The sequence below is a fragment of the Crinia signifera genome, chromosome 11 (assembly GCF_055691185.1).
Source record: "Crinia signifera chromosome 11, ASM5569118v1, whole genome shotgun sequence".
NCBI classification, from domain to species: domain Eukaryota; kingdom Metazoa; phylum Chordata; class Amphibia; order Anura; family Myobatrachidae; genus Crinia; species Crinia signifera.
Genome location: NC_139227.1, coordinates 116,678,643 through 116,702,906, shown reverse-complemented (window position 1 = coordinate 116,702,906; position 24,264 = coordinate 116,678,643). Strand labels below are relative to the sequence as shown.

The 24,264-nt window shown below is 46.8% G+C and overlaps 1 protein-coding gene across 1 annotated transcript in view; it reads right to left on the bottom strand.

The window, feature by feature from the left end:
• Positions 1-24,264, bottom strand: part of MYBPC3 (myosin binding protein C3) — a 109,070-nt gene that overhangs the window by 70,992 nt on the left and 13,814 nt on the right. The window contains exons 3-8 of the mRNA XM_083164396.1: positions 19,778-19,930; positions 17,830-17,910; positions 17,587-17,735; positions 16,795-16,912; positions 14,230-14,278; positions 8,419-8,475 (exon numbers count right to left, since the gene is read on the bottom strand). Of these exons, the coding sequence (XP_083020522.1) occupies positions 8,419-8,475; positions 14,230-14,278; positions 16,795-16,912; positions 17,587-17,735; positions 17,830-17,910; positions 19,778-19,930 (607 nt within the window). The remainder of the gene's footprint in view (positions 1-8,418; positions 8,476-14,229; positions 14,279-16,794; positions 16,913-17,586; positions 17,736-17,829; positions 17,911-19,777; positions 19,931-24,264) is intronic.

Here is a 24,264-nt window from a genome sequence, read left to right as displayed (position 1 = left end):
AATTAGCTTTTGGTAAATTGATAAAATGAATTCTGTCAGCAATTAGTTTGACCCCAATGTGTCCTTCCTCCCTCTGTTGGTAAGGATTTACACATGGGAGAAGACAGTATGAAAACGCACAACTAGAACACCTGGGAAGCTTTAATATATGTTGCCGGCAGGCACTAAAATATTCATTTAAAATACAAAAAGGCCAAACGACAATGGTGAGGTTCTTATTTGGTAATGACGGCCAAGTGGTTATCAAACCATAATTATTTAAAATGTCATAGTTTCAGTAGTAGAATAAGGGAGGAGTTGGCCTGTTGCAGCCTCCATGCTGCCCCTACCTATCTCCTTGGACCGATGCCATCTGGGAACATGTTTCCCCCTCTGTGTATGTGCAGATGTATTTTGGAATGGAAAACCTTAGATACATCTTAGATAATCTCAATTCATTTACACATGGTTCCCCTCGCTAATTACCCCAGGGCAGATAGTGAAAGGAGTCAGCTAAAACTTGTGCTTTGATTTTATTTTACTGCAATTATGTGATTTTTAGCTAATTACCTTATTTTATGCAAATGTTTATATAGCCCCGCCTCCCACCTTCTTATTATCAGTCCATGGTACTAGCCACACCCCCTTGTGCCCAGATTGGCTTCTCATTGGTTCTACAGAATCCTTTTCCATTCTATCTGTGTGGTGATGAGAGATATTTTTGACCATCAGTCAGAGAAGGGTTTAATATAGTAACACAGCGACAGTATCTATCCAGACTGTGATGCACACTCTCCTATTACTCATTGGACGTCAGCTGCTACTTCCACAGAGAGAGGTGCCAGTCCCTCCAACAGCTGCCTTATGTACTTTTCCATAATATCTCCATTTTCTGGGCATTCATCATACAACTGAGCAATGGCACCACTGGCTCATTATCTATATATATAAATGATAAGCAGAACCAATGACAGTGACTCACAAGTAAGAACTGATCAGCAACGTCACAATATGAGTTGGCGGCATTCGCTAAGCGTTACTAAATGCATATTACTGACGCCAGTCAGTGCCACCGGCATAGTGATTGCAGCTAAAGCGGCAGTAGAGGTCTATCATGCATACAGCACACGTACTGTAGGACGGAGAACTTACTCTCTATGTAGCATGAAGGACAGGGGGAAATCAGAAGATAATTACAAAAAGAAAGAGATGCAAGTGTAAGATGATTAAGTGTGATAGCGAAAAGAAAGAACGACCCAACAATTATAGATGCAGTAAACATTGTGTAATATTAAGAATGCAGCAAGCGATGCAAGAGAGCAGGGTGAGAAGAGTGCAGCAAGCAATGCAAGAGCAGTGTGAGAGGAATGCAGCAAGTGCTGCAAGAGAGCAGGGTGAGAGGAATGCAGCAAGTGCAGCAAGAGAGAAGGGTGAGTGAAGTGCAGCAAGCGCTGCAGGAGAGCAGGGTGAGAGAGGAGTGCAGCAAGCATTGGAAGAGAGCAGGGTGAGAGGAGCACAGCAAGCAATGCAAGAGAGCAGGGTGAGAGGAGCACAGCAAGCAATGCAAGAGATCAGGTGAGAGGAGTGCAGCACGCATTGCAAGAGAGCAGGGTGAAAGCAAGCGTCGCAAGAGAGCAGGGCAAGAGGAGTGCAGCAGGTATTGCAAGAGAGCAGGGCGAGAGGAGTGCAGCAAGCATTGCAAGAGAGCAGGCTAGAGGAGTGCATCAAGCTTTGCAAAATTGCTGGTGTGAGGAGTGCAGCAAGCTTTGCAAGAGAGCAGGGTGAGAGGATTGCAGCAAGCGTTGCAAGAGAGCAGGTGAGAGGAGTGCAACAAACTTTGCAAGAGATCAGGTGAGAGGAGTGCAGCAAGCGTTGCAAGAGATCAGGTGAGAGAAGTGCAGCAAGCAATGCAAGAGAGCAGCATGAGAGGAGTGCAGCAAGCATTGCAAGAGAGCAGGGTGAAAGGAGTGAAGCAAGCATCGCAAGAGAGCAGGGCAAGAGGAGTGCAGCAGGTATTGTAACAGAGCAGGGCGAGAGGAGTGCAGCAAGCGTTGCAAGAGAGCAGGGCGAGAGGAGTGCAGCAAGCATTGCAAGAGAGCAGGGCGAGAGGAGTGCAGCAAGCATTGCAAGAGAGCAGGTGAGAGGAGTGCAGCAAGCTTTGCAAGAGATCAGGTGAGAGGAGTGCAGCAAGCTTTGCAAGAGATCAGGTGAGAGGAGTGCAGCAAGCTTTGCAAGAGATCAGGTGAGAGGAGTGCAGCAAGCTTTGCAAGAGATCAGGTGAGAGGAGTGCAGCAAGCGTTGCAAGAGATCAGGTGAGAGAAGTGCAGCAAGCAATGCAAGAGAGCAGCATGAGAGGAGTGCAGCAAGCATTGCAAGAGAGCAGGGTGAAAGGAGTGAAGCAAGCATCGCAAGAGAGCAGGGCAAGAGGAGTGCAGCAGGTATTGTAACAGAGCAGGGCGAGAGGAGTGCAGCAAGCGTTGCAAGAGAGCAGGGCGAGAGGAGTGCAGCAAGCATTGCATGAGAGCAGGGTGAGATGAGTGCAGCAAGCGTTGCAAGAGAGCAGGTGAGAGGAGTGCAGCAAGAGAGCAGGTGAGAGGAGTGCAGCAAGCAATGCAAGAGAACATGGTGAGATTGGTGCAGCAAGCAATGCAAGAGAGCAGGGTGAGATTTTTGAAGCAAGCTTGCAGCAAGCACAAAGGAAGGCAGCAACTATTGCAAACTAATAAGATGGAATGGATTTTAGGGCCTAATTCAGCTTGGATCGCCTCTGTGATCACATATGAAAACTGCAAACGCCTCGGCCTGCGACAGGCAGCTTATCATATGCGATCCTTCCTGAATTAGACCCTTAGTGCAGCAGGAATTGCAAAGAGCAGGAAAGGGAGAGGCAGCAAGCAGTGCTGAGCGGGATGGAAGGCGTATAAAGCTAGATTTAGATATACTGGGAACAGAGGGCATATCAATTATAACAAACACAATGATAACAACGATCCTATAATGATAGTACCACCTGAAGCATTGTGCTATCCTAAGACACATGGGTTTCCCAATAGTGGTCTATCAATGAGACAGTCATACATCTGATTGCAAGACATAAGATACAGGGGATACTGTATGTACGTACGTTGTACAGCGACCAATAAAAAGGGATTACTAAAGTGCAATGAGATCCTACTACTATGATGACGATCAAACCTCTCATTGGTCCCAATTACAGTGGAACCGTCCCACTATTGGACACTGTCCCGTTATCCCGGCTCCAGTGGCTCATAGTGTCCTGGGGACTGGGGAGGCGCAGTTGGGGAAGAAAGTGATCACTATTAGTATAGGGAGGGAACCAGGGGCTGTCCATCTACTTAGGGAGTGCTAGACCCCCAAAATGAAGAAAATGGGGAGTCTCTGTGCTAAGCCACACCCCTCAACATTAGGCCACACCCCATCATGTACAGTGTTAATGTCGACCAATGTCGACACAGACAGCAAAATGATAAAAACTCATGTTGACCTTTTCCACGTGCTTTTGCCGACCTATTGACCATGCAGGCCTAAGGTATGTTTTCATGTGTTGAGCTATGGCCTGTTGATCAATAGTGGTTCACCTCTTGGCTGTTGACCCTATGACCCTATGACTAATACCCACCCAGACTACAGTGCTACCACTCTCGGAATGACTAGTTATTCATTTAAATATCTTCCTTGATCACAAAAAACAGGGAACAGGGGTCACCTGCATCACATGTGTAAGGACCGCATGTGACAGATCGCATGTGGTCCTGCTGTCTGGGAAGGTCCCGGAGGGCATGTGGGGGAACGGATGGACGTATATTGCTTGTGTGAATTTCCATTGAAGGCCTTGTAATTACCAGTAGTCCCTGATAAGATGCAGTGAGGCCGCTAACAGTAGGGGAACCTTCTGCTACTGGCTCTGAGCAACATTACATATGCTGCACGTTCAGTAGGAAATGGGCGGACAGGTGACATCCGGTGATATCAGCTGCCCGCCCCCCGCATGTCCGTCATGGCCACATGTGAATGCCCATGAAACGCTGGGCGCTCCCATATGCGAATGTCCATCCCTCTGTCCCACGCACCCAGCTCATGTGCAACAATGCGCTAACATTGCACGCGGACCTACGAACGGAAAATAATAAGGTCCGATGTACGCTGACGGCAGGGCTGATCCCGTAGCACCACGATCAGGATGGCTGTCAGGTTACACACATTGCACGTGGGTGTACAGTATACATTGCACGTGGGTGTACAGTATACAGTGCACGTGGGTGTACAGTATACAGTGCACGTGGGTGTACAGTATACAGTGCACGTGGGTGTACAGTATACAGTGCACGTGGGTGTACAGTATACAGTGCACGTGGGTGTACAGTATACAGTGCAAGTGGGTGTACAGTATACAATGCACGTGGGTGTACAGTATACAATGCACGTGGGTGTACAGTATACAGTGCACGTGGGTGTACAGTATACAGTGCACATGGGTGTACAGTATACAGTGCACGTGGGTGTACAGTATACAGTGCACGTGGGTGTACAGTATACAGTGCACGTGGGTGTACAGTATACAGTGCAAGTGGGTGTACAGTATACAGTGCGGTGTACAGTATACAGTGCACGTGGCTGTACAGTATACAGTGCACGTGGGTGTACAGTATACAGTGCAAGTGGGCGTGTACAGTTTACAGTGCACGTGGGTTTACAGTATACAGTGCACGTGGGTGTACAGTATACAGTGCACGTGGGTGTACAGTATACAGTGCAAGTGGGCGTGTACAGTATACAGTGCACATGGGCGTGGGTGTACAGTATACAGTGCACGTGGGTGTACAGTATACAGTGCACGTGGGCGTGTGTGTACAGTATACAGTGCACGTGGGTGTGTACAGTATACAGTGCACGTGGGTGTACAGTATACAGTGCATGTGGGTGTACAGTATACAGTGCAAGTGGGTGTACAGTATACAGTGCACATGGGTGTACAGTATACAGTGCACGTGGGTGTACAGTATACAGTGCACGTGGGTGTACAGTATACAGTGCAAGTGGGTGTACAGTATACAGTGCACATGGGTGTACAGTATACAGTGCACGTGGGTGTACAGTATACAGTGCACGTGGGTGTACAGTATACAGTGCACGTGGGTGTACAGTATACAGTGCAAGTGGGTGTAAAGTATACAGTGCAAGTGGGTGTACAGTATACAGTGCAAGTGGGCGTGTACAGTTTACAGTGCACGTGGGTTTACAGTATACAGTGCACGTGGGTGTACAGTATACAGTGCACGTGGGTGTACAGTATACAGTGCAAGTGGGCGTGTACAGTATACAGTGCACATGGGCGTGGGTGTACAGTATACAGTGCACGTGGGTGTACAGTATACAGTGCACGTGGGCGTGTGTGTACAGTATACAGTGCACGTGGGTGTGTACAGTATACAGTGCACGTGGGTGTACAGTATACAGTGCACGTGGGTGTACAGTATACAGTGCACGTGGGTGTACAGTATACAGTGCACGTGGGTTTACAGTATACAGTGCACGTGGGTGTACAGTATACAGTGCACGTGGGTGTACAGTATACAGTGCAAGTGGGCGTGTACAGTATACAGTGCACATGGGCGTGGGTGTACAGTATACAGTGCACGTGGGTGTGTACAGTATACAGTGCACGTGGGTGTACAGTATACAGTGCACGTGGGTGTACAGTATACAGTGCAAGTGGGTGTACAGTATACAGTGCACATGGGTGTACAGTATACAGTGCACGTGGGTGTACAGTATACAGTGCACGTGGGTGTACAGTATACAGTGCAAGTGGGTGTACAGTATACAGTGCACATGGGTGTACAGTATACAGTGCACATGGGTGTACAGTATACAGTGCACGTGGGTGTACAGTATACAGTGCACGTGGGTGTACAGTATACAGTGCACGTGGGTGTACAGTATACAGTGCACGTGGGTGTACAGTATACAGTGCAAGTGGGTGTAAAGTATACAGTGCAAGTGGGTGTACAGTATACAGTGCAAGTGGGCGTGTACAGTTTACAGTGCACGTGGGTTTACAGTATACAGTGCACGTGGGTGTACAGTATACAGTGCACGTGGGTGTACAGTATACAGTGCAAGTGGGCGTGTACAGTATACAGTGCACATGGGCGTGGGTGTACAGTATACAGTGCACGTGGGTGTACAGTATACAGTGCACGTGGGCGTGTGTGTACAGTATACAGTGCACGTGGGTGTGTACAGTATACAGTGCACGTGGGTGTACAGTATACAGTGCACGTGGGTGTACAGTATACAGTGCACGTGGGTGTGTACAGTATACAGTGCACGTGGGCGTGTACAGTATACAGTGCACGTGGGCGTGTACAGTATACAGTGCACGTGGGCGTGTACAGTATACAGTGCACGTGGGCGTGTACAGTATACAGTGCACGTGGGTGTACAGTATACCGTGCACGTGGGTGTACAGTATACAGTGCAAGTGGGTGTACAGTATACAGTGCACGTGGGTGTACAGTATACAGTGCACGTGGGTGTACAGTATACAGTGCACATGGGTGTATGCACCCATGCAATGAGCATGGGTATATTTTGCACCAAACTTGGCTTGTGACATCACTAAATGGACCTTTTGCACTTTTATAACCCCCCTCTGATGTCTGCTTTACTGTTTTCTTTGTTGGTGATTAGAAAAAGTATTAATTATACAAGTAATATTTTGGCCCATCATTAGGGTACCGCAGTCAAATTGCATTCAGAAGATGTTTGCACCCAGCTATAAACCACTTATGGGAAGTACAAGACTCAGCACACGGTACAGTATACAGCCTACAGTATATCAGTACATAAGACCACATTATAATTCATTGTACAGTATACAGCCTATATCAGTACATAATACCACATTATAATTGATTGTACAGTATACAGCCTATATCAGTACATAATACCACATTACGTTTCATTGTACAGTATACAGCCTATATCAGTACATAATACCACATTATAATTCATTGTACAGTATACAGCCTATATCAGTACATAATACCACATTATAATTCATTGTACAGTATACAGCCTATATCAGTACATAATACCACATTACGTTTCATTGTACAGTAGAGGAGTTGTGACAGATGTAGGTTCTGTATGTATATCAGTGCACGCTGAGAGTCAGAGATCTCATCCACAAGTTACATTATATTACGTTGTAAAATGACTTGTGCTACAGTATATAACCTATTCCAAATCATCGATGGTTTATGGCCGATGTATAATAGTTTTGTCATCAATGGGGGAGAACCAGATGGTTTCCCTGCAGCGATATCAAGCATAACCAAATAGTTTTTGGTTCTTTTTTTCCCCATGGGGCCGGGATATGGAACATAGTTCCGTCCCTGACACCGTGAAGCCCGCCCACATGTTTTTACTAGCTCACAGGCCAATCAGTCAAAGAAAATGAATGAGCTTCGATAGGTAAAACATTGATGGTCATCCATTGCATAGTAAGCCACTATCAATGGACAGTTCCACTACTGCCATCGATGGCAACCATCGATGGTAACCATCAATGGCAATGACAATGATGACCATTCCCAATATAAGCACCTTACATGATGCAGTCAGGGACGAAACAGGGCATACTGTGCCAGCCCCGCCTCTGGACACATGACTCCCTGTCACATTGAGGGGGCGCGACCAGTAAGAAGCGGCTCTGCTTCAGTTCTCAGTAGGCTAAACCAAATACTGGTGCAACAGGGAAGTAATGATAACACATCCCAGGCCCTGAGCCCTGGGCAGTAGCAACACTTGCCCACCCCTAGTTACTGCCCTGTAATCAGGAATTATGAGGAAGATATGGAATAAAAGAAGTCTGATGTGCTTGTGAAATGCCCATTATAGCAATATTTATGAAGGAAATAAAGAACAGTTCCGGAATGATTCATAACATAAATACTGTACTAGAAAATATGGTGTAGCTGTAGTGCCTGGAGGCGCCGGGTGGCTGGGGGTCTGCAGGGCCTAGTGCTAAACCACAACTGGGATCTGCATACAGTTTTTGTACCTGCTGCAATTGAAAATGTCCATCCCAAAATGGCCCCCGCCTCAGCGAAGACAGTTGTTAAGGAGATTTTGAGGCGATGTGCGAGAGACTGGCGGCAGCGGCAGGAGGGGGTGTAAAACTGCTGACGACAAGCAGAATTACACTTTTGCTGGTGGCTGTTCATGTTTTAGTTACACCACTGAATGAACATGTATAATCCTGTGTGAGAGGCGTAGCCTACACAGCAATAATGTACAGTAAGCATGTAGGCCATATGTATATAGTAGGTGAGAAGGACTTGTACTGTAAGTATGGAGTGTGTATATGGAGAGCAGTTGTTAGGGACAGATATATTGCTACATTACTCTCACCTTTTCTTGAGAAGAGCGCTGAAGTCCAGTTCTCCGGCTTCTTCCGCTCCATCACCGCTGGAAAAAAGGGGTGTACAAAGACAATGGTTGGTAGGAGTGAGGCAAAAAGTGTGTGCCCTGAATGCGTTTCCTATGATACCGTACCAGCACAACCTAACTTTAGCAAAAACAGAGCAGCACCATTCATTTAATAATGCAGCAATACATACAGTCACAGATAGATGGTGCTGTCCTGTAATGTTCTAGGGTCTAGATAGAAGCTCTATGGTTCTCACTAAGGTTGATCAATATGCTATGAATAAAGTGCATAGATTGGTTGGGGTAAATCATGTCCAGTCTCTGTTACATATTAAGTATATCAGATAGCAGGTGAATGGTCTCTCTTGTCTCCCTACCACTTCCTTACTCCTACACTTACTGTGGCCAGAACGCCCTTTTCTCTTCAAAGTGGAAGTCATTGGCAAGGTGGGGTCTTCAAACCATAGGTGTTTCTATAATGGGTACAGTGTGCGCGGTGCACATGGGCCCCTGCACCCATATATCATACCTACCCCTCCAGAGTCGTACAGCGGCATCTCGGCACCGAAGACACAAATCACTAAAAAAATGGCTGCCAAAGTAATTTCCGAGTGATTTTCCTAAGCACTGGATATGTCCCGGGAACAATGTGCGGAGGCCATATTCCAAAGACCTATGCATGTGCAGTAGACTCTGGCATAATGCAGGAGTCTACTTGCCATCAGAGAGGAGGGGGCCTGCAGCAGAAACTGCACATGGGTCCTCTTCTCTCTTAAAACAGGCTTCTCCTGTCAACAAATGTGCGGCTTTGTGCAGTGTGACGTGGCCAGAGGTCACGCTGCATAGGCCGCACCGCCCACCTCCAGCAGCCGCGCTCTCTTCTGCACTGCCCTGCCGCACCACCCACCTGCTTCGCTCTCTTCCGCACTGCCCGGCTCCTGGCCACCCCACGCGGCTCCAGGCAGCACCGTTCTCCCAGCCGCAGTTCCCACCTCCATCTCTTCCACCCCGTCTGCCTCCATGCTGCACTGCCTGGCCACCCGGCCCCCGGCTCCACCCCCCATGTAAGTATGACTATGATTATTGGTCATGCTGATGCTAAGGTGTAAATTTAATAAAGCTTCAAAAAATTAAAAGCGGGAATGTTGCCCATAGCAACCAATCACAATCTCTCTATCATTTCTCTATTGCATCCTAGAAAATGATAGACAAAATGGTTGTTAGGCGCAACATTACCTTTTTTTTTTTTCATTTTTAGAAGCTTTAGTAAATTTAGACTTGGAAAAATACCTCCGAAATCCAGACACGAGCATACAACAATAGGTTACATAAATAATAACGGCCGAAAGTGGTTTCTATACTGTTACAAAACCAGAGGAAATAAAGAGAATCTTCTATACAAACTACACTAATATAACAGTACAGAGAGCAACAGACAACATATATAAAGTACAAAATGTGCTTGTATTGCAAGGAGCAGACATAGCATATGGCAATATATAGACATAACAAGCTGTAATGCTCCTTGTCGTTCAAGAGAAACATTAATCTTAGTGACACGTGTAACACAAGCTTCCTAGACAGAGAGTGCAGTAAGTTTGGTGCAATGAGATGGGTGCAGAGGGGGCAGAAGGCATGCTGGGAGCTGTGAGATGCGTGACCAGGATACAGGTATAATGTGACAGATGCAGCATTACCGCTATAAGTGACAGTGCTGAGAGGGTGAGTAGAACACATGGTCTGTCAATCAAAATCCCAGAATTAAGGTGTATTGAGAGTCAAAGGAAAAATGGCATCTTCCACACCAACATACACAGAATTCTGGATGTTTCTTTGCTCAGCAATCATCCCAATGACAATGATGAGCATTCTCCGTATTGACATTAAATCCGTTCTTATACTCATTTTAACTTTTGGATCTTGCTAATATCTCAAACGGTAATCCAGACTTATACGGTAATAAGGGGTGTCTTACATTGTCTGCTAAGAGACATTTCCAACACACATTCGTCCTGACAAGAACCCTTAAAAGGAAATAATCAAGAAGTGGGGTTGGATACGGGATACCGGTACTTAGGATGCCAAAACTTTGTAGGTAAGTATCCTAACTTTTTCTCCTTAACTACTAACTCCTCTATCAGCAGGCTACCCCTAACCTTCCCCCTGCAGCCTAACCCTAACCATCCACCCTTATTGCCTAACCCTAACCGCCCCCTTCCTGCAGCCTAACCAAGACACCTCCCCCGACAGGCTAATTCTAACCCAACCTGTAATGCCTAACCTGATACCGACAGTCTTGATTCCGGTGTTGGTATTGGGATTCTGGCATCGGTATTGGTATTCTCAACAGTCGGGCTTCCGGCGCCGGTCTTACGACTGCTGGCATCCCAATCACCGGTATGACAAATGCATCCCCATGTCTGACATGAAATATTGTATTACAACATAAGGAACACTAAGGGTGAAATGTAATAGGATGAGAGATTCAGAAAGTGAAAGATTTGGTAAGAAATCTCCAGGTTTTTTTAAAGTGGCAATCATTTACACTGCAAAATCACACTTACCAAATCTCTCACTTTCTGAATCTCTAATCCTATTACCTCGCCCCCTAAATATTTCGCTGCAATGGGTTGATGCATCAAGCACCGAAAAGTGTGGAGAACTGGACCAATTTAGAAGTTTCCAGTAGCAACCAGCTTCTACCAATCTTTTCATAGACTGTACTTGAAAGTTCAAAGCTGATTGGTTGCAATGAGCAACTTGTTCCCTCTTTTCACAGCTTGATGTATCAACCCCCGGCCTAAGCCATCGCCAGTAACTCTGGCCTTGACAAACTGCTCAGCACACATTGCTGGTGCATTGCTGTGTCCTGAGCGATCGCATTGCTAAGCACAGTGGCCCGGTTTACTAAATGTGCAAGTATGCGAAATGGTCGGGAGCAGTGGTGGATCCAGGGGTGGAGCTGCAGCACAATTCAAAATTCAAATAGAGCAGCCACACCCACTGCCACCAGTGGCCATTCCAAACTGACTTCCTGACAGTTAGTGAGGCTCCCCTATTTTAATTTTGAATTGTGCTGGAGACCCAACCCTGGATCCACCACTGGTCGGGAGGATAACAGGAAATGGGGAAGCAACTTGTTCTTTAGGTTGGTACCGGCAGACAAGATATAATCCTTATTGCTGAGTCAATGCCAAGAAGAAGCCTTGGAACGACGTTTCATTAGACAAGTATCCCAGTTTTAATATAATAACGGATTATCAATGTCAGTTTCGGAAAGGGCGGTCATTGGGATATCTTAGATAATTTGCTGGAGCAAAGGTTATCTACCTGACAAAGGATATCCTTCTTCTCTGTGGTCCTACTATGCTCCTGGATGTTTTAGACAAGTTTTAGAGGCAGGCATATTCATTATTTCATGGTTACAGAACACATTCATTTTATTTTCCATATTGTATTGTCCAACATTAGTCAAAATACTGATTTCACATTGGTTCCGGATGATAGGTCGGCAGCCAATCGGACGACCCCATGTAGTCAACATGAATTAAATCGGAAGGTACAAAAGGTCGAAATGGTCAAAAAAAAGTCAACATGTAAAAAGTGGGCAGTACTGAAGGTCAACAGATTCAAGTGGTCGACCTGACAATGTCAACACTCCTACGATCGATGCTAGTTTTTTTTAATTCAACTATTTTATACTGCCATCTACATGGACTATGATTGGGAGTAGTAATCTGAACCAAGTGCAGTTATATACAGCAAGACACATTGCCCAAAGTGTGGTGGGCACAGCGAGCCCACAAGGGTACACCTTTACACTAAGTTGGCTTTTACATGATCCAACATACACAATGACACCCAAAAACAAAAAACTTGTGTTGACCATTTTTTTGTGTCATCACTTCCATATCACCATGTTGACTGTATAAACCTTTTGGACCTGTCGACTTTTTCAAGTGTCTAACTTTTTTAAGTTGATCAACTGTCCCTCTGCATGTTGCCATTTGAAGTCACCCTCCTTATCCATTTTCAGGAAACATGCACTTAAATATGAATCAAACCTTGTATCGAGGACAAGTAAAGAGGTGGCCCAGACAACCAATCAGATTTCAGTTACCATTTATCAATTACATTCTATAAAATGAAACTAGAATTTAATTGGTCGCTATAAGGAACTTCACCGTTTCAACTTTTCTGTGTATTTTGAAAGAAGTAAAACTTGATTCTTTTGTAACAACGTCATAATGTTTGGTCTAGACATTAAAATTGGGAACTTCCACTTCATTCTTTCTCCTCGATGATGTTAATGTCCCATGAAAGATCATTTGCAGATGACTCCGTTGTATTTTTCGTCTACTATGGGGGGGAATTCAATGTTCTAATTCCACGGAAAACGGTGAAATAGTGGCCGTATCCACAAAGAATAGATGGAATTTGCATTCCATGTTTTTCCTGGAATGCAAATTTCGTCTATTCTTTGGGGAAACGGACGTTATGTCACCGTATTCCGTGGCTACCCACTACCCCCCCCCCCCATTATAGTATCAACATACAAATAAGTCACCTGCAAATGATCTTTCGTGGGACATTAACATCATATGTAAAAAAAAAAAAATTAAGTGGAAATTCCCCCTTTTAATGTTTAGACCAAACAGCTTTTTCCGCAAATTCAAAAATGTAGCGTCTGTTTCCACGAAAGCAGATTCTACATTTCAAATAGGTGGTTCTGCAAACGTGATTCATGGCCGATTCGCTGGTGAAAAATGGCCACATTTAAATCATTAATTCTCCTTATTTTCGAAAATGGGAAATAAGGGGAAACATTAAACGCCCGCTATGTGGTAGTTAAAAAGGAGCTTTTTCATATGGTTTAATGTATCGAGCTTTCTGTAGAGAAACTGATCATTTAAATATGGTTTTTCCCGCCACAAGAGAGCAGAAAACAAACCGTTGATTTTGGGGGTGATTCAGGCCTGCAGATAGCGGGCTGTATTCATTTCCCCGGCCGATGTTAGGGGTATATGCACATATGCAAACCCCTGGAATGAACACCTTTGACGAGTTTGGGGGGCGGGCAAAGGGTGGCCAGGGGGGCGGATGCAGGAGACCACCCAGCGTTTTTTGGGCGTGCCCACAAAAACGGTGGGCGTGCCCAAGAAAATGCTGGGCATACACCTGCTAACGCAGGCGTGTCTATGCTTGCTTGGGGTGGGTTGCTGACATCACATGACGTTAGCACCTGCCCCGAATTCATCGGGAAGCGGCCACTGGAAAAGTCACTCTTGGCAAATAGTGGGTGAGCGACCTTGATTTCTCTCCTGGAGCGGATGTTTATGCAAACGCATCCGCGCACATGCAAGTGAGCGGATTCGGCCAGCGGGACTGATGGGTTGCGTTTACCTGCCCGCTAGCCTAGCGTACACGTCTGAATCAGACCTATTATTTAGTGGTCTAAAAAAATAAATCTTTCTACGCTATCTACTGTATGTCAGTCAACAAAGCTGATACTTCCCAAAAGCAGGAAACACCAAATCCCCCATTTGGTGTTTCCTGGTTTTGGGAAGTATTCCGCTACAGTAATAACCTTGTGATGCTTGTAAAATGCAATGCAATTATTGTAAAAGTATTATATCATCACTTGAATTCCCCTAGCGAATCCCTTTACTGCAGCCACTAATTTCATCAATCCACTGAAATGACACCTAATTGCTACATTTGAGCTTCGGAAGATTCCGCCACGTATGAATTGAAGACGGTAATTACAATAGGACTTGCTAGATGAATACTTACGTGCGTTTGAAGGCGGAGCGGATGTCAACATCTCCAGCATTGGCGGCTTCTACAAAGAGGAGAGGAGAAGTCACTAAAAGAGTTTACTCTACTCCAGTGGTTCTCAAACTCGGTCCTCAGGACCCCACACAGTTCACGTTTTCCAGGTCACACGACAGGTGCACTCATTACCGACTGACACATTTTAAAAGATCCACAAGTGGACGCTAATTATTTCACTTGGTTCTGCGAGGAGACCTGTAAAACCTGCACTGCGTGGGGTCATGTGGACCGAGTTTGAGAACCTTTGCGCTAGAAACAGCTCTTATTTTAGTATAGAGATCACCATGAATAACAATCTATACAGAGTGTTCTCTCCAACTTGTACTAACTGACATGTTCTGTTGCTGGAGCCCCTATCACCCCACTGGGACCCGGGTTCCACTATTCTCAGAGCCACCATGTGTGAGAAGACTAGTTTCGCCAGGTAACTGGCTTCCTCAGGATGGTCGCGACCATCCTGAGGAAGCCAGTTACCTGGCGAAACTAGTCGAAGGCACGCAAGCACCTGGATCCGCCGATCACACCTCACCCTAATAGAGGTCAGTCGACGGGAGTCTGCCGGCAGACGTTTCCATGTCCATCTCCTACATCTGGAAGAGGTAATATCAGCCCACAGCGGCATCCTCATTTGAAGGCTACAGAAACTTTCATCCAGACAGAATACAAGTGTGATCACACCTAAAGGCATACCCCCTGTGTGTTATCCCTTACCCCACCCACCCCACGTTTGTGTGTACCGGTATTAGGCTTAGACATCTTGCCACAACCCGTTTTAAAATAGTGTGTATACTTCACCTGGATATACTTTATCTCTTTTACTGTTTTTATACCACATGTATTATGCAGAAATTCAATAAATGTTATTTATTTTGAAAAGATATTGCTTCACTCATGTATGTTGACTTCATTTAAAGAGTCCTAAAGAGTGTATTCTTGCAGACTCACAAGGGTCCCCAGAGCGCAAAAGTGACACCGCGAGGGTTGGGGATAGGCTGAGGGAAGGGAGGTTCAGGATTTGGGTAAATGTAAGGAGATGGGTTAGCAAACCTACTAATATATGTCAGGATTGTGACCGTTGGAATGCCGCTGTCGGCATACTGACCATTGGCACCGTGACTGTCGGGATCCTGTACCCAATCCTACTGGACAATCAGTAAATGAATAATACATCCATTAGACGGAAGGGTTTAAAGTCCCATTGAATAAAAGCGTCTTAGATTTGGGGTACGTAGAGGGTCAGGAAGCCCTGGTATTCTGTGATAGCCCCATTCTGAGACATCTGGTCACGTTGGACAAACCTGCCATTATTCCCTGTAACCCTTTATATGGTTACCCAGCTAGACTAATTACCAGGAGTAACACCGCCCCCAGCACGTGACTAGTTTGTGCAGCTTTAATTGTAAACATGAGTAAATAGCAGCAGTTCTTGGACTTAGGCCATGGGATAAATCCTATTAATCGCAAGTCCCTTTGTGGCGCAAGTAAGTGTGGTCAGGGGTGCCGAGAGGGGGGGAGCAGGTACAGTTTACCCAGGCCCGAGCCTGTCAGGGGGGCCCTGGTTTGAACACACAGGTTTTTTTTTTTCGATTTGGTGGCAAGTGCGCCGGGTCTGAGTGTGCCAAGGTCAGCCCACTCTGCAGAATCCAGCCCGCCCTGCGCCCTGCTCCCTGCTCCCCACATTCCCATCCCAACCGCCACCAGCAGCAGGTGCCAGTGCCATGTCTCCAGCCCAGCAGTGCCAGACCTGGTTCCCCACCCATGTCCAGGTCACTGTGTTCCAAGGTGGAAGGTGGGTGGCTGGTTGTTCTGTGTCTGCTGCCTCCCTCCATGCTGCTGGGGCTGAGATCCAACTCTGGAAGTCAGCATGTAACCCCTGGCAGAGAATGTAACTCCATGGCAACGAGCATGTTAACCCCTGGCAAAGAATGTAACTCCATGGCAACGAGCATGTTAACCCCTGGCAGAGCATGTAACCCCTGACAGAGCAGGTTAATCCCATGGCAAAGAGAATGTTAACCCCCGGCAGAGAATGTTAACCCCTGGCAGACAGTGGTGTAACTACTGTAAGGCAGCCCCAGCTGCCGCTTGGGGGAGCAAGCTGCAGCAGGGTCTGTGTGCCCGCCGCTGCCCACTGGCTGAGCATCGGAGGTGAGTCAGCCGCAGCGCGGGTGCGGCCATGGCAGAGATGACACACAAATCCCTGGCATAACATCGGGTCCGCAGAGTGTGCGGGGAGCTCCGTTCGTGGGGGCCCCAGGAAGTTGTTGTACCGGGGCTCAGGATTTCTCTTGGCGGCCCTGAGTGTGGTTCTATCTATTCCGCACCTACCATACCTCCGCACTCATTGGTCGCTGAATTAAAAACAATCTGTGAGTCTGGTGCTATTTTTTGGCCTCGGGGTGGAGGAGTAATGCCGTTGCCAGCAGTGATATTATACAGTTTCAATGAAAACTCACCCCTATGATCACACCCATCTGTCTGATTACCAGGGAGAACATGTGACAGCTGGTTGTCGGACAGTACCTTGAACATTCAAGTTGAAATTGCAGCTGTCAAATTTGTCTTTACTGGACACCTCACAGCGGTAGCCTCCTGCATAGGTGGTCTTGGCCTTAATTATGTGGATCTCGAAAGTGTAAATCTGATAAAGAATAGAATATGAGCGATAAAGAGAGAGAGAGACAGAGAGAAAGAGACAGAGAGAAAGAGAGGTATTTTACTAATATTGTACCAATGTGCTATAACGCATACCTTCCTGGATGTGGCAAGTCGTCAGGGCAATGTGTATGGTGACATTATGGGCCTAATTCTGGTTCACTTGCAAAAGCAAATTCTCTCTCTAATGGACAAAACCATGCGCACTGCAGGTGGGCAGTCACGTGCAGGGAGAGTTAGCTTTGGGTGTTATGTTGTTTCTGTGCAGGGTAAATACTGGCTGCTTTATTTTTACGGAACTCTCTCTCCAACATCTATTAATTGGCATGTGTCCTGTTACCGGTATCCCTTTAATTGCTAATCCAATGCTAGCATGTGTCGCAGCCCATTCTTTGGGGCCCCTTTAAACATTGGGGCCTTGGGCAGTTGTCCCCTTTGACCCCCGCCTGTCACTGGGTCTGTGCACAGGCACTGGACGACCCATCTGTTCATCTCCCAACCTGCGGCCTTATGTCCTGGCCATCCCAACCATACTCACTTGCCTGCACCTCATGTCACCTGTCTGTCTTATAATGGGAAACACAAGAGACACATAGAAGACCTGGATCCCCCCCCCACCCGTGCACTGCGTCCTGTTCCGCGCAGCGTCGGCCCCATTACCTTAGTGTTGCGATCGTAGGTCTCAGTGACCTGCAGGTGTTTGCCCACTTTGCTAGACAAGTCCATCCATTTGCCTTTAAACCACTTTGCCACTGGCTTCTTCATCAAGTTGGTGCCGTTCACTCTTGCCGTAAATTTAATGTTTTCGCCTGTAGTGATTTTGTAGGAAATAAGTTACATACATGACAGTCATGTGACATAAACGTTTGTGAGTTTTATCCAATGAAATGCTGCAACACTGACCAACAGTGACCTCTCCATCCACCGGTCTCTCCAAGAACAGCCCGATTTCATTCTGCGCAGCCTCTGTCGGGAGGATGGGAGCTGTAACATAACATGGGAATATCATCTCTACTGCAAGAGAAACCGATGCACATTACAATGATAAGAATAACAATCATACCCATTTGATTTATAATGTGCTACTTATCAAACAGAACTCAAATTTACTAAGATGGGATGTTGGTCATAGTAACCAATCAGGCTCTACTTAATTATTTAGCACCTTCTAGAAGATAATAGAAAGAATCTGATTGGTTTCTATGGGAGACATCCCATCTTCAGAAAACTCCCATCTCCGTAAATTTACCCCAAGGCGCTTAACAGCTATACTGTAAATACAGCGGTAGACAAGCGCACAGATAGAATAATGCAGGAATGGTGCAGACATTTGGGGTAATAACTGTATATTCCCCTATCACGGGTGAGGCAGCTGCCTTGGGTTCACTATGTAGGATTACCCTGGGTGGAATAGGCTACCATAAGAAGACACAAAGTAGGGTAACTGTTGCATCCAAATGCTCAGAGTAGGGTACCCAAAAAAAAAAAACCTTCTCCTGGTCTATAATATACCCTGTATGCATGGTCGGATCCAAGGAGGGGTGACAGGGGCAGTACTGAAATCGGTGCACAGCATGATTCAGCTGGTGTCTCCTGCCTGTGAGCTGTAACACCGCCGCCGTAAGTGACGGGGCATGGAGGATGCACATGGGGAAGATTGGTGCCATGGGGGGGGGGCAGGCTTAGAAGACTTTTTATAGGGACATTTGAAGGAGGGGCCTATTTTTTTTCATTAGGGAGGCCAAGATTGAGCATTTTTCAATCCTGAATCCCGGGATTGGCATCCCTAGCCAGCAGTGTGTGCCTGGCTGGCAGCGGGCTGTGAGCTGTGTGGTGCCGGCAGTGTGTGACTGGCTGGCAGCGGGCTGTCAGCTGTGTGGGGCCAGCAGTGTGTGACTGGCTGGCAGCTGGCTGTGAGCTGTGTGGGGCCGGCAGTGTGTGACTGGCTGGCAGCCGGATGTGAGCTGTGTGGTGCCAGCAGTGTGTGATTGGCTGGCAGCCGGATGTGAGCTGTGTGGAGCCGGCAGTGTGTGACTGGCTGGCAGCGGGCTGTGAGCTGTGTGGTGCCGGCAGTGTGTGATTGGCTGGCAGAGGGCTGTGTGGTGCTGGCAGTGCGACTGGCTGGCAGGGGGCTGTGAGCTGTGTGGTGCCGGCAGTGTGTGACTGGCTGGCAGCGGGCTGTCAGCTGTGTGGGGCCAGCAGTGTGTGACTGGCTGGCAGCTGGCTGTGAGCTGTGTGGGGCCGGCAGTGTGTGACTGGCTGACAGCGGGCTGTGAGCTGTGTGGTGCCAGCAGTGTGTGATTGGCTGGCAGCCGGATGTGAGCTGTGTGGAGCCGGCAGTGTGTGACTGGCTGGCAGCGGGCTGTGAGCTGTGTGGTGCCGGCAGTGTGTGATTGGCTGGCAGAGGGCTGTGTGGTGCTGGCAGTGCGACTGGCTGGCAGGGGGCTGTGAGCTGTGTGGTGCTGGCAGTGTGACTGGCTGGCAGCGGGCTGTGAGCTGTGTGGTGCCGGCAGTGTGTGACTGGCTAGAAGCGGGCTGTGAGCTGTGTGGTGCCGGCAATGTGTGACCTGGCAGCAGGATGTGAGCTGTGTGGTGCTGGCAGTGTGTGACTGGCTGGCAGCGGGCTGTGAGCTGTGTGGTGCCGGCAATGTGTGACCTGGCAGCAGGATGTGAGCTGTGTGGGGCCAGCAGTGTGTGACTGGCTGGCAGCGGGCTGTGAGCTGTGTGTCCGCACATGTACAAGTGGGAAGCAGTGCCAACTGGTGTTTCATTCGGAGCCAGAGCGTATGTTTCCTTTACTGGATGGAAGCAGAGCTGCAGATCAATACATCTCCTGCAGAGTAATAATTACCGGCTGCGGGGGCTTCATCTTTCTTCTCTTCCTGAACTGGGGCCAATGTCTCAGAGCTGGTTGGTGCCGGTGCTTCTGGGACTTCAGCAGGAGGAGGAGGCGGTGGCGGGGCGGCGGCGGCGGCAGCAGCATCTGGGGCATCTGCTGACTTTTCTAGGGGGAAACATTAACTTCAGTTATTTTTTGCAATAAAACATACGTGACTTGCATTCTTCATTACATACACACACACACACACATACTTATTACAGTATACAGAATATTTCAGGCATAGTTTCCCATCACACTATCTGTCTTGGTGCGTGAGATGCCGGAAGACAAGTTCTTTATCTAACAACTGAAGTAGGTGACAAAAGGATTGAAACCAGGTTCATTCGGTTGCTTGTCACGTATCCACCCTTCTATCCCGGTCCAAGTATATTATCTATGAGAGCCCTGATGGTGTGTCGATAACGTATATTTATATCCAGTTCCTAATGTTTTCTAAGCCTGACAATTGCATTCATGTCAGTTTACTGTTTAGTAAAGGCCCCCATACACTTGGTGTGCCAAATTATATATGCAATAAATCGCATGTATATCCCTAGGGAGCTGGCAGGTATGGGGGGCAGGCAGGGGGGTCTGTGCGGCGCGGGGCAGGCAGCAGGGTCCCTGCGGCCCTGGACCGTAAGTCAGCGGGTCCGTGCGGTGGTTGGGAACTAAGTAGCGCTATTTTCTGGGCATTGGTGTGGGAAGGGCTGCTGAATTTGAAAACATTTTGATAAGGCTGGCTGGACACTGATTGGCTGAATCTCAGCTAATCAGCGTCCAGCCAGTGTTTCCAAATTCAGCAGCGCTTACCGTGCTGCCGCCCGGCAAATAGCGCTGCTTAGTTCCCTGCGGACGCACGGATCCGCTGCCTTACTGTCCAGTGCCACAGGGACCCCGCTGCCCGCCCCGTGCCGCATGGACCCGGATGCCCGGACCCCACTGCTGCACATAAGTATGTAACAACGATTCTTCACCGCTGTCACACACTTACGGATCGGACCACGCGATGTGCACCTGGTTCAATCTGTCGGGTCCAACCCGGTGGGCACTGGACCGCGCATTGGGTCAGATGAGGTGTCAAACACATCCGATTTGGGCCGATTTCTTGGCCGGATCCGTCTGGATCTGACGAAATCCTCCCAAATCGGACAAGTGTATGGGCATCTGAGCTCTCTTACACTGTCACTGACCACTAAAGCTTCATCCATAATTAACAGGAATCTTATCATCCTCATGTACGACCCATTGCACTGACCTCATTCCAGCAATATTTACTCCCAGCTTCTGACATCATATCACATCAATTTCACATTTATCTGTTCAAACATTATCTTTGATTTACTAATCCACAGGTTCTCAAACTCGGTCCCCACACGGTGCATGTTTTGCAGTTTTTCTCAAAGAATCAACTGATATAATTAGCTCCACCTGTGGATCTTTTAAAATGTGTCAGACAGTAATGAGTGCACCTGCCGGGTGACCTGGAAAACGTGAACTGCGTGGGGTCCTGAGGACCTAGTTTGAGAACCACTGCACTAATCCATGCAGTGCATATCCATGTAATCTACCATGATTAACGTTAAACTGTGATTTACTGTTCTGTAGATCAGGTTCCCAATCCCTACGTATGGGTAATGGAACACATTATAGCATTACCATCGGCCCAGTCATAGAAGTGTACATGAGAGACTCGTTAATAAGTGACGCTGTCGAGTGTCTCAGTATAGGAATAGGAATACACTAGCTGCATCCATGACGAGCTTTATAAAACTTAAAGGCTCAGAAGAATTTACCATAAGAAAGTTCACAATGAAAATGCTATTTAAGCTTGAGAGGCTGTGGAAAGTGACACCATGGGCCTAATTCTGGTTCACCCACAAAATCAAATTCTCTCTCTAATGGACAAAACCATGTGCACTGCAGGTGGGGCAGATGTAACATGTGCAGAGAGAGTTAGATTTGTGTGAGTTCATTTGTTTCTGTGCAGGGAAAATACTGGCTGCTTTGATTTTTACACTACAATAGAGTTATCACTTTGAAGTACTAACCCCACCCAAATCTAACTCATCTGCACATGTTACATCTGCCCCACCTGCAGTGCACATGGTTTTCTCCATTAGAGAGAAAAATTGATTTTGCGAGTGAACCAGAATCAGGCCCTTAATCCAGATGACAATAGCAACCCAGATGATGTAGATAAAGTAATGGGAAGAATAGGTTCAAGTGAAGAACATTAGAAAATGTCAGCATGTGGCATGTGGATAGGTGGTGAACACTGTATGAATTGAGTGAATGCACACTAATATGAGTGATCACATTATTAAGAGTATCCATATTTTGGAAATGAATATCTGTAGGAATACAACTCGATGATGAGGAGAGCGCTATGTCAATGATTAGAACTTAGGGCCTTATTCTGCTTGGTGCGGTCCGTTCCGAATTCTTTCGGAGGGCGCTTTTTAGCCATCTGCGCATGCGTAGGCAACGCAATGCACATGTGCCATGCATGGTCTTCGTACTCGTTCTCACTAATACCGTACAGAAATGTCCACCGAATTGACTCGGGAAATATGGGCGTAATATGGGCGTCATTCGGACCTACACAAGGGCGTGGTTTCAAAGTGGGCAAAACTGGGCGTAAATATGGGCGTACACGAGGGAGTGCACAAACTCTGGTAGGCGTGCATTCGGACAGCACACCGACTGCAAACGAACCAACACGCATGAAATATGCGGTCTTCATAAGCAAGTTTCACTTTGCGGAGACCACTTGTTCATGCGCTAGGCATTCGGTTCGCCCAATTAGTACGCCCGCACCTGAATCACTCTCAGCTGAACACAATACAATCCACATCTCTACTCATTAGTGATTAATTACACTCTTTTCATAGCTTCAATTGGAAGCATTGCTGCCTAAATGGACCATTACTAAATACACAAATATATGCTGAAAGCACGACTGCATTCTTGATATTTTACACACATTTACACTGCAAGCAATGGGCAGAAATTGGTATCACTAATATAAATATACATGTCACTTTTATGGAAATACCCCGCATCGGTGCGTACGGGCAGCTTCCCGTCCGTTCTGACGCTGTAAGACCGTGCAGAATCGTTGTGTTGCCACCGCACATGCACGGTTTGGATGTTGTCTGAAAACACACCCTCTTCTTACAGAGTGAGTCCGTCCGAATGCGGAGGACCTGTGGGCGTTTGTTCTTACAATCTCTGCACAGCGTGGCGTTCGGTCAGCTCCGAAAGAATTCGGAAAGGACCGCACCAACCAGAATAACCTCCTTAATGTCGATTGGTACAGAGGCTCAGAAGTATTTTTGGTTAAAATGCTAAAGTTCAAAATTAAGTGCTAAGAACACTGCACACCAAAATTATAACGCCCGGAAAATGAATGTGCAAGTGTTATGATTATGTATTATGACTTAAGAAAGGCTACAAAGCTTCTAAATGCAAACTGAAAGCAAACTAATATATCTGAATGCTACATAAGAAAAGAAAGGTAACAACTAAAATGAGTCAGCTTCAAGTTTCACAGTCACTACCATAGGCATAAGGGGTGCAGCTGCTATGGGGCCCAGAGCTGAAGGGGGCCATCTTTAATGTTTAAGTAATATGTTTCACATACATTTATCACCATCATTTGCTAAATAGAGGGCCCTTCCAAACTTTTGCTATGGGGCCTACGAATATCTAGTTACACCCCTGCAGTCACATAAAAGATTGCTGGTATATTGACAAATCATTTCAGCTGCATTCGAGAATTGGTATGAGATGGGTGCCAAATCTATGAAGTGTTTGAAACAGGTTAGCCACACCCACTGACACCAACTGCCACACCAGACTGACTAATTGGCAGTTGATGTATCTCCCAGTGGCGTAACTATGTATTTTGCGCCCCCCTTCCACCCTCACACACCGCAGCCTCCTCAAGCTTCCTCAAAAACTGTCTGCTGTATGGGGGCAGCCATTTTTTGAAGGTCACAAGAGTGTAGATGTATGTAAATATAATACTTGTTGTGCATCCGGAAGTGGTCATTGTTGGTCAATCAAACTATATGCTGTAATACAAGTAAATGACTTTGTGCTTTCATAGACTGATCATTGTATCTACAACAGATACATAGAAGAAAAACGCTTTATTATTGGTGTTGTGTATGTGGAAATTCTGTTACTAGTAGGCCAGGAACTGCCCATTGCAGATGTCATGCAGCTGGGCAAAACATCAGGATCAAGCACACTTCAGTACTTGCTAGGCCTTAGAAGATCTGCAGAATGGGGTCATATCAATTGATCAGCAACCTATAATGATATTATACTCACAAAGTATTCAATGTCAGATGCTAAACCAATAAGCACTCGCCTCAAAATAACTAAAGCCAAGTCACCAATGAGTGAAGAGGAAACAGAAAGCAGGAAGTTCCTTACCAAAATACTATTGG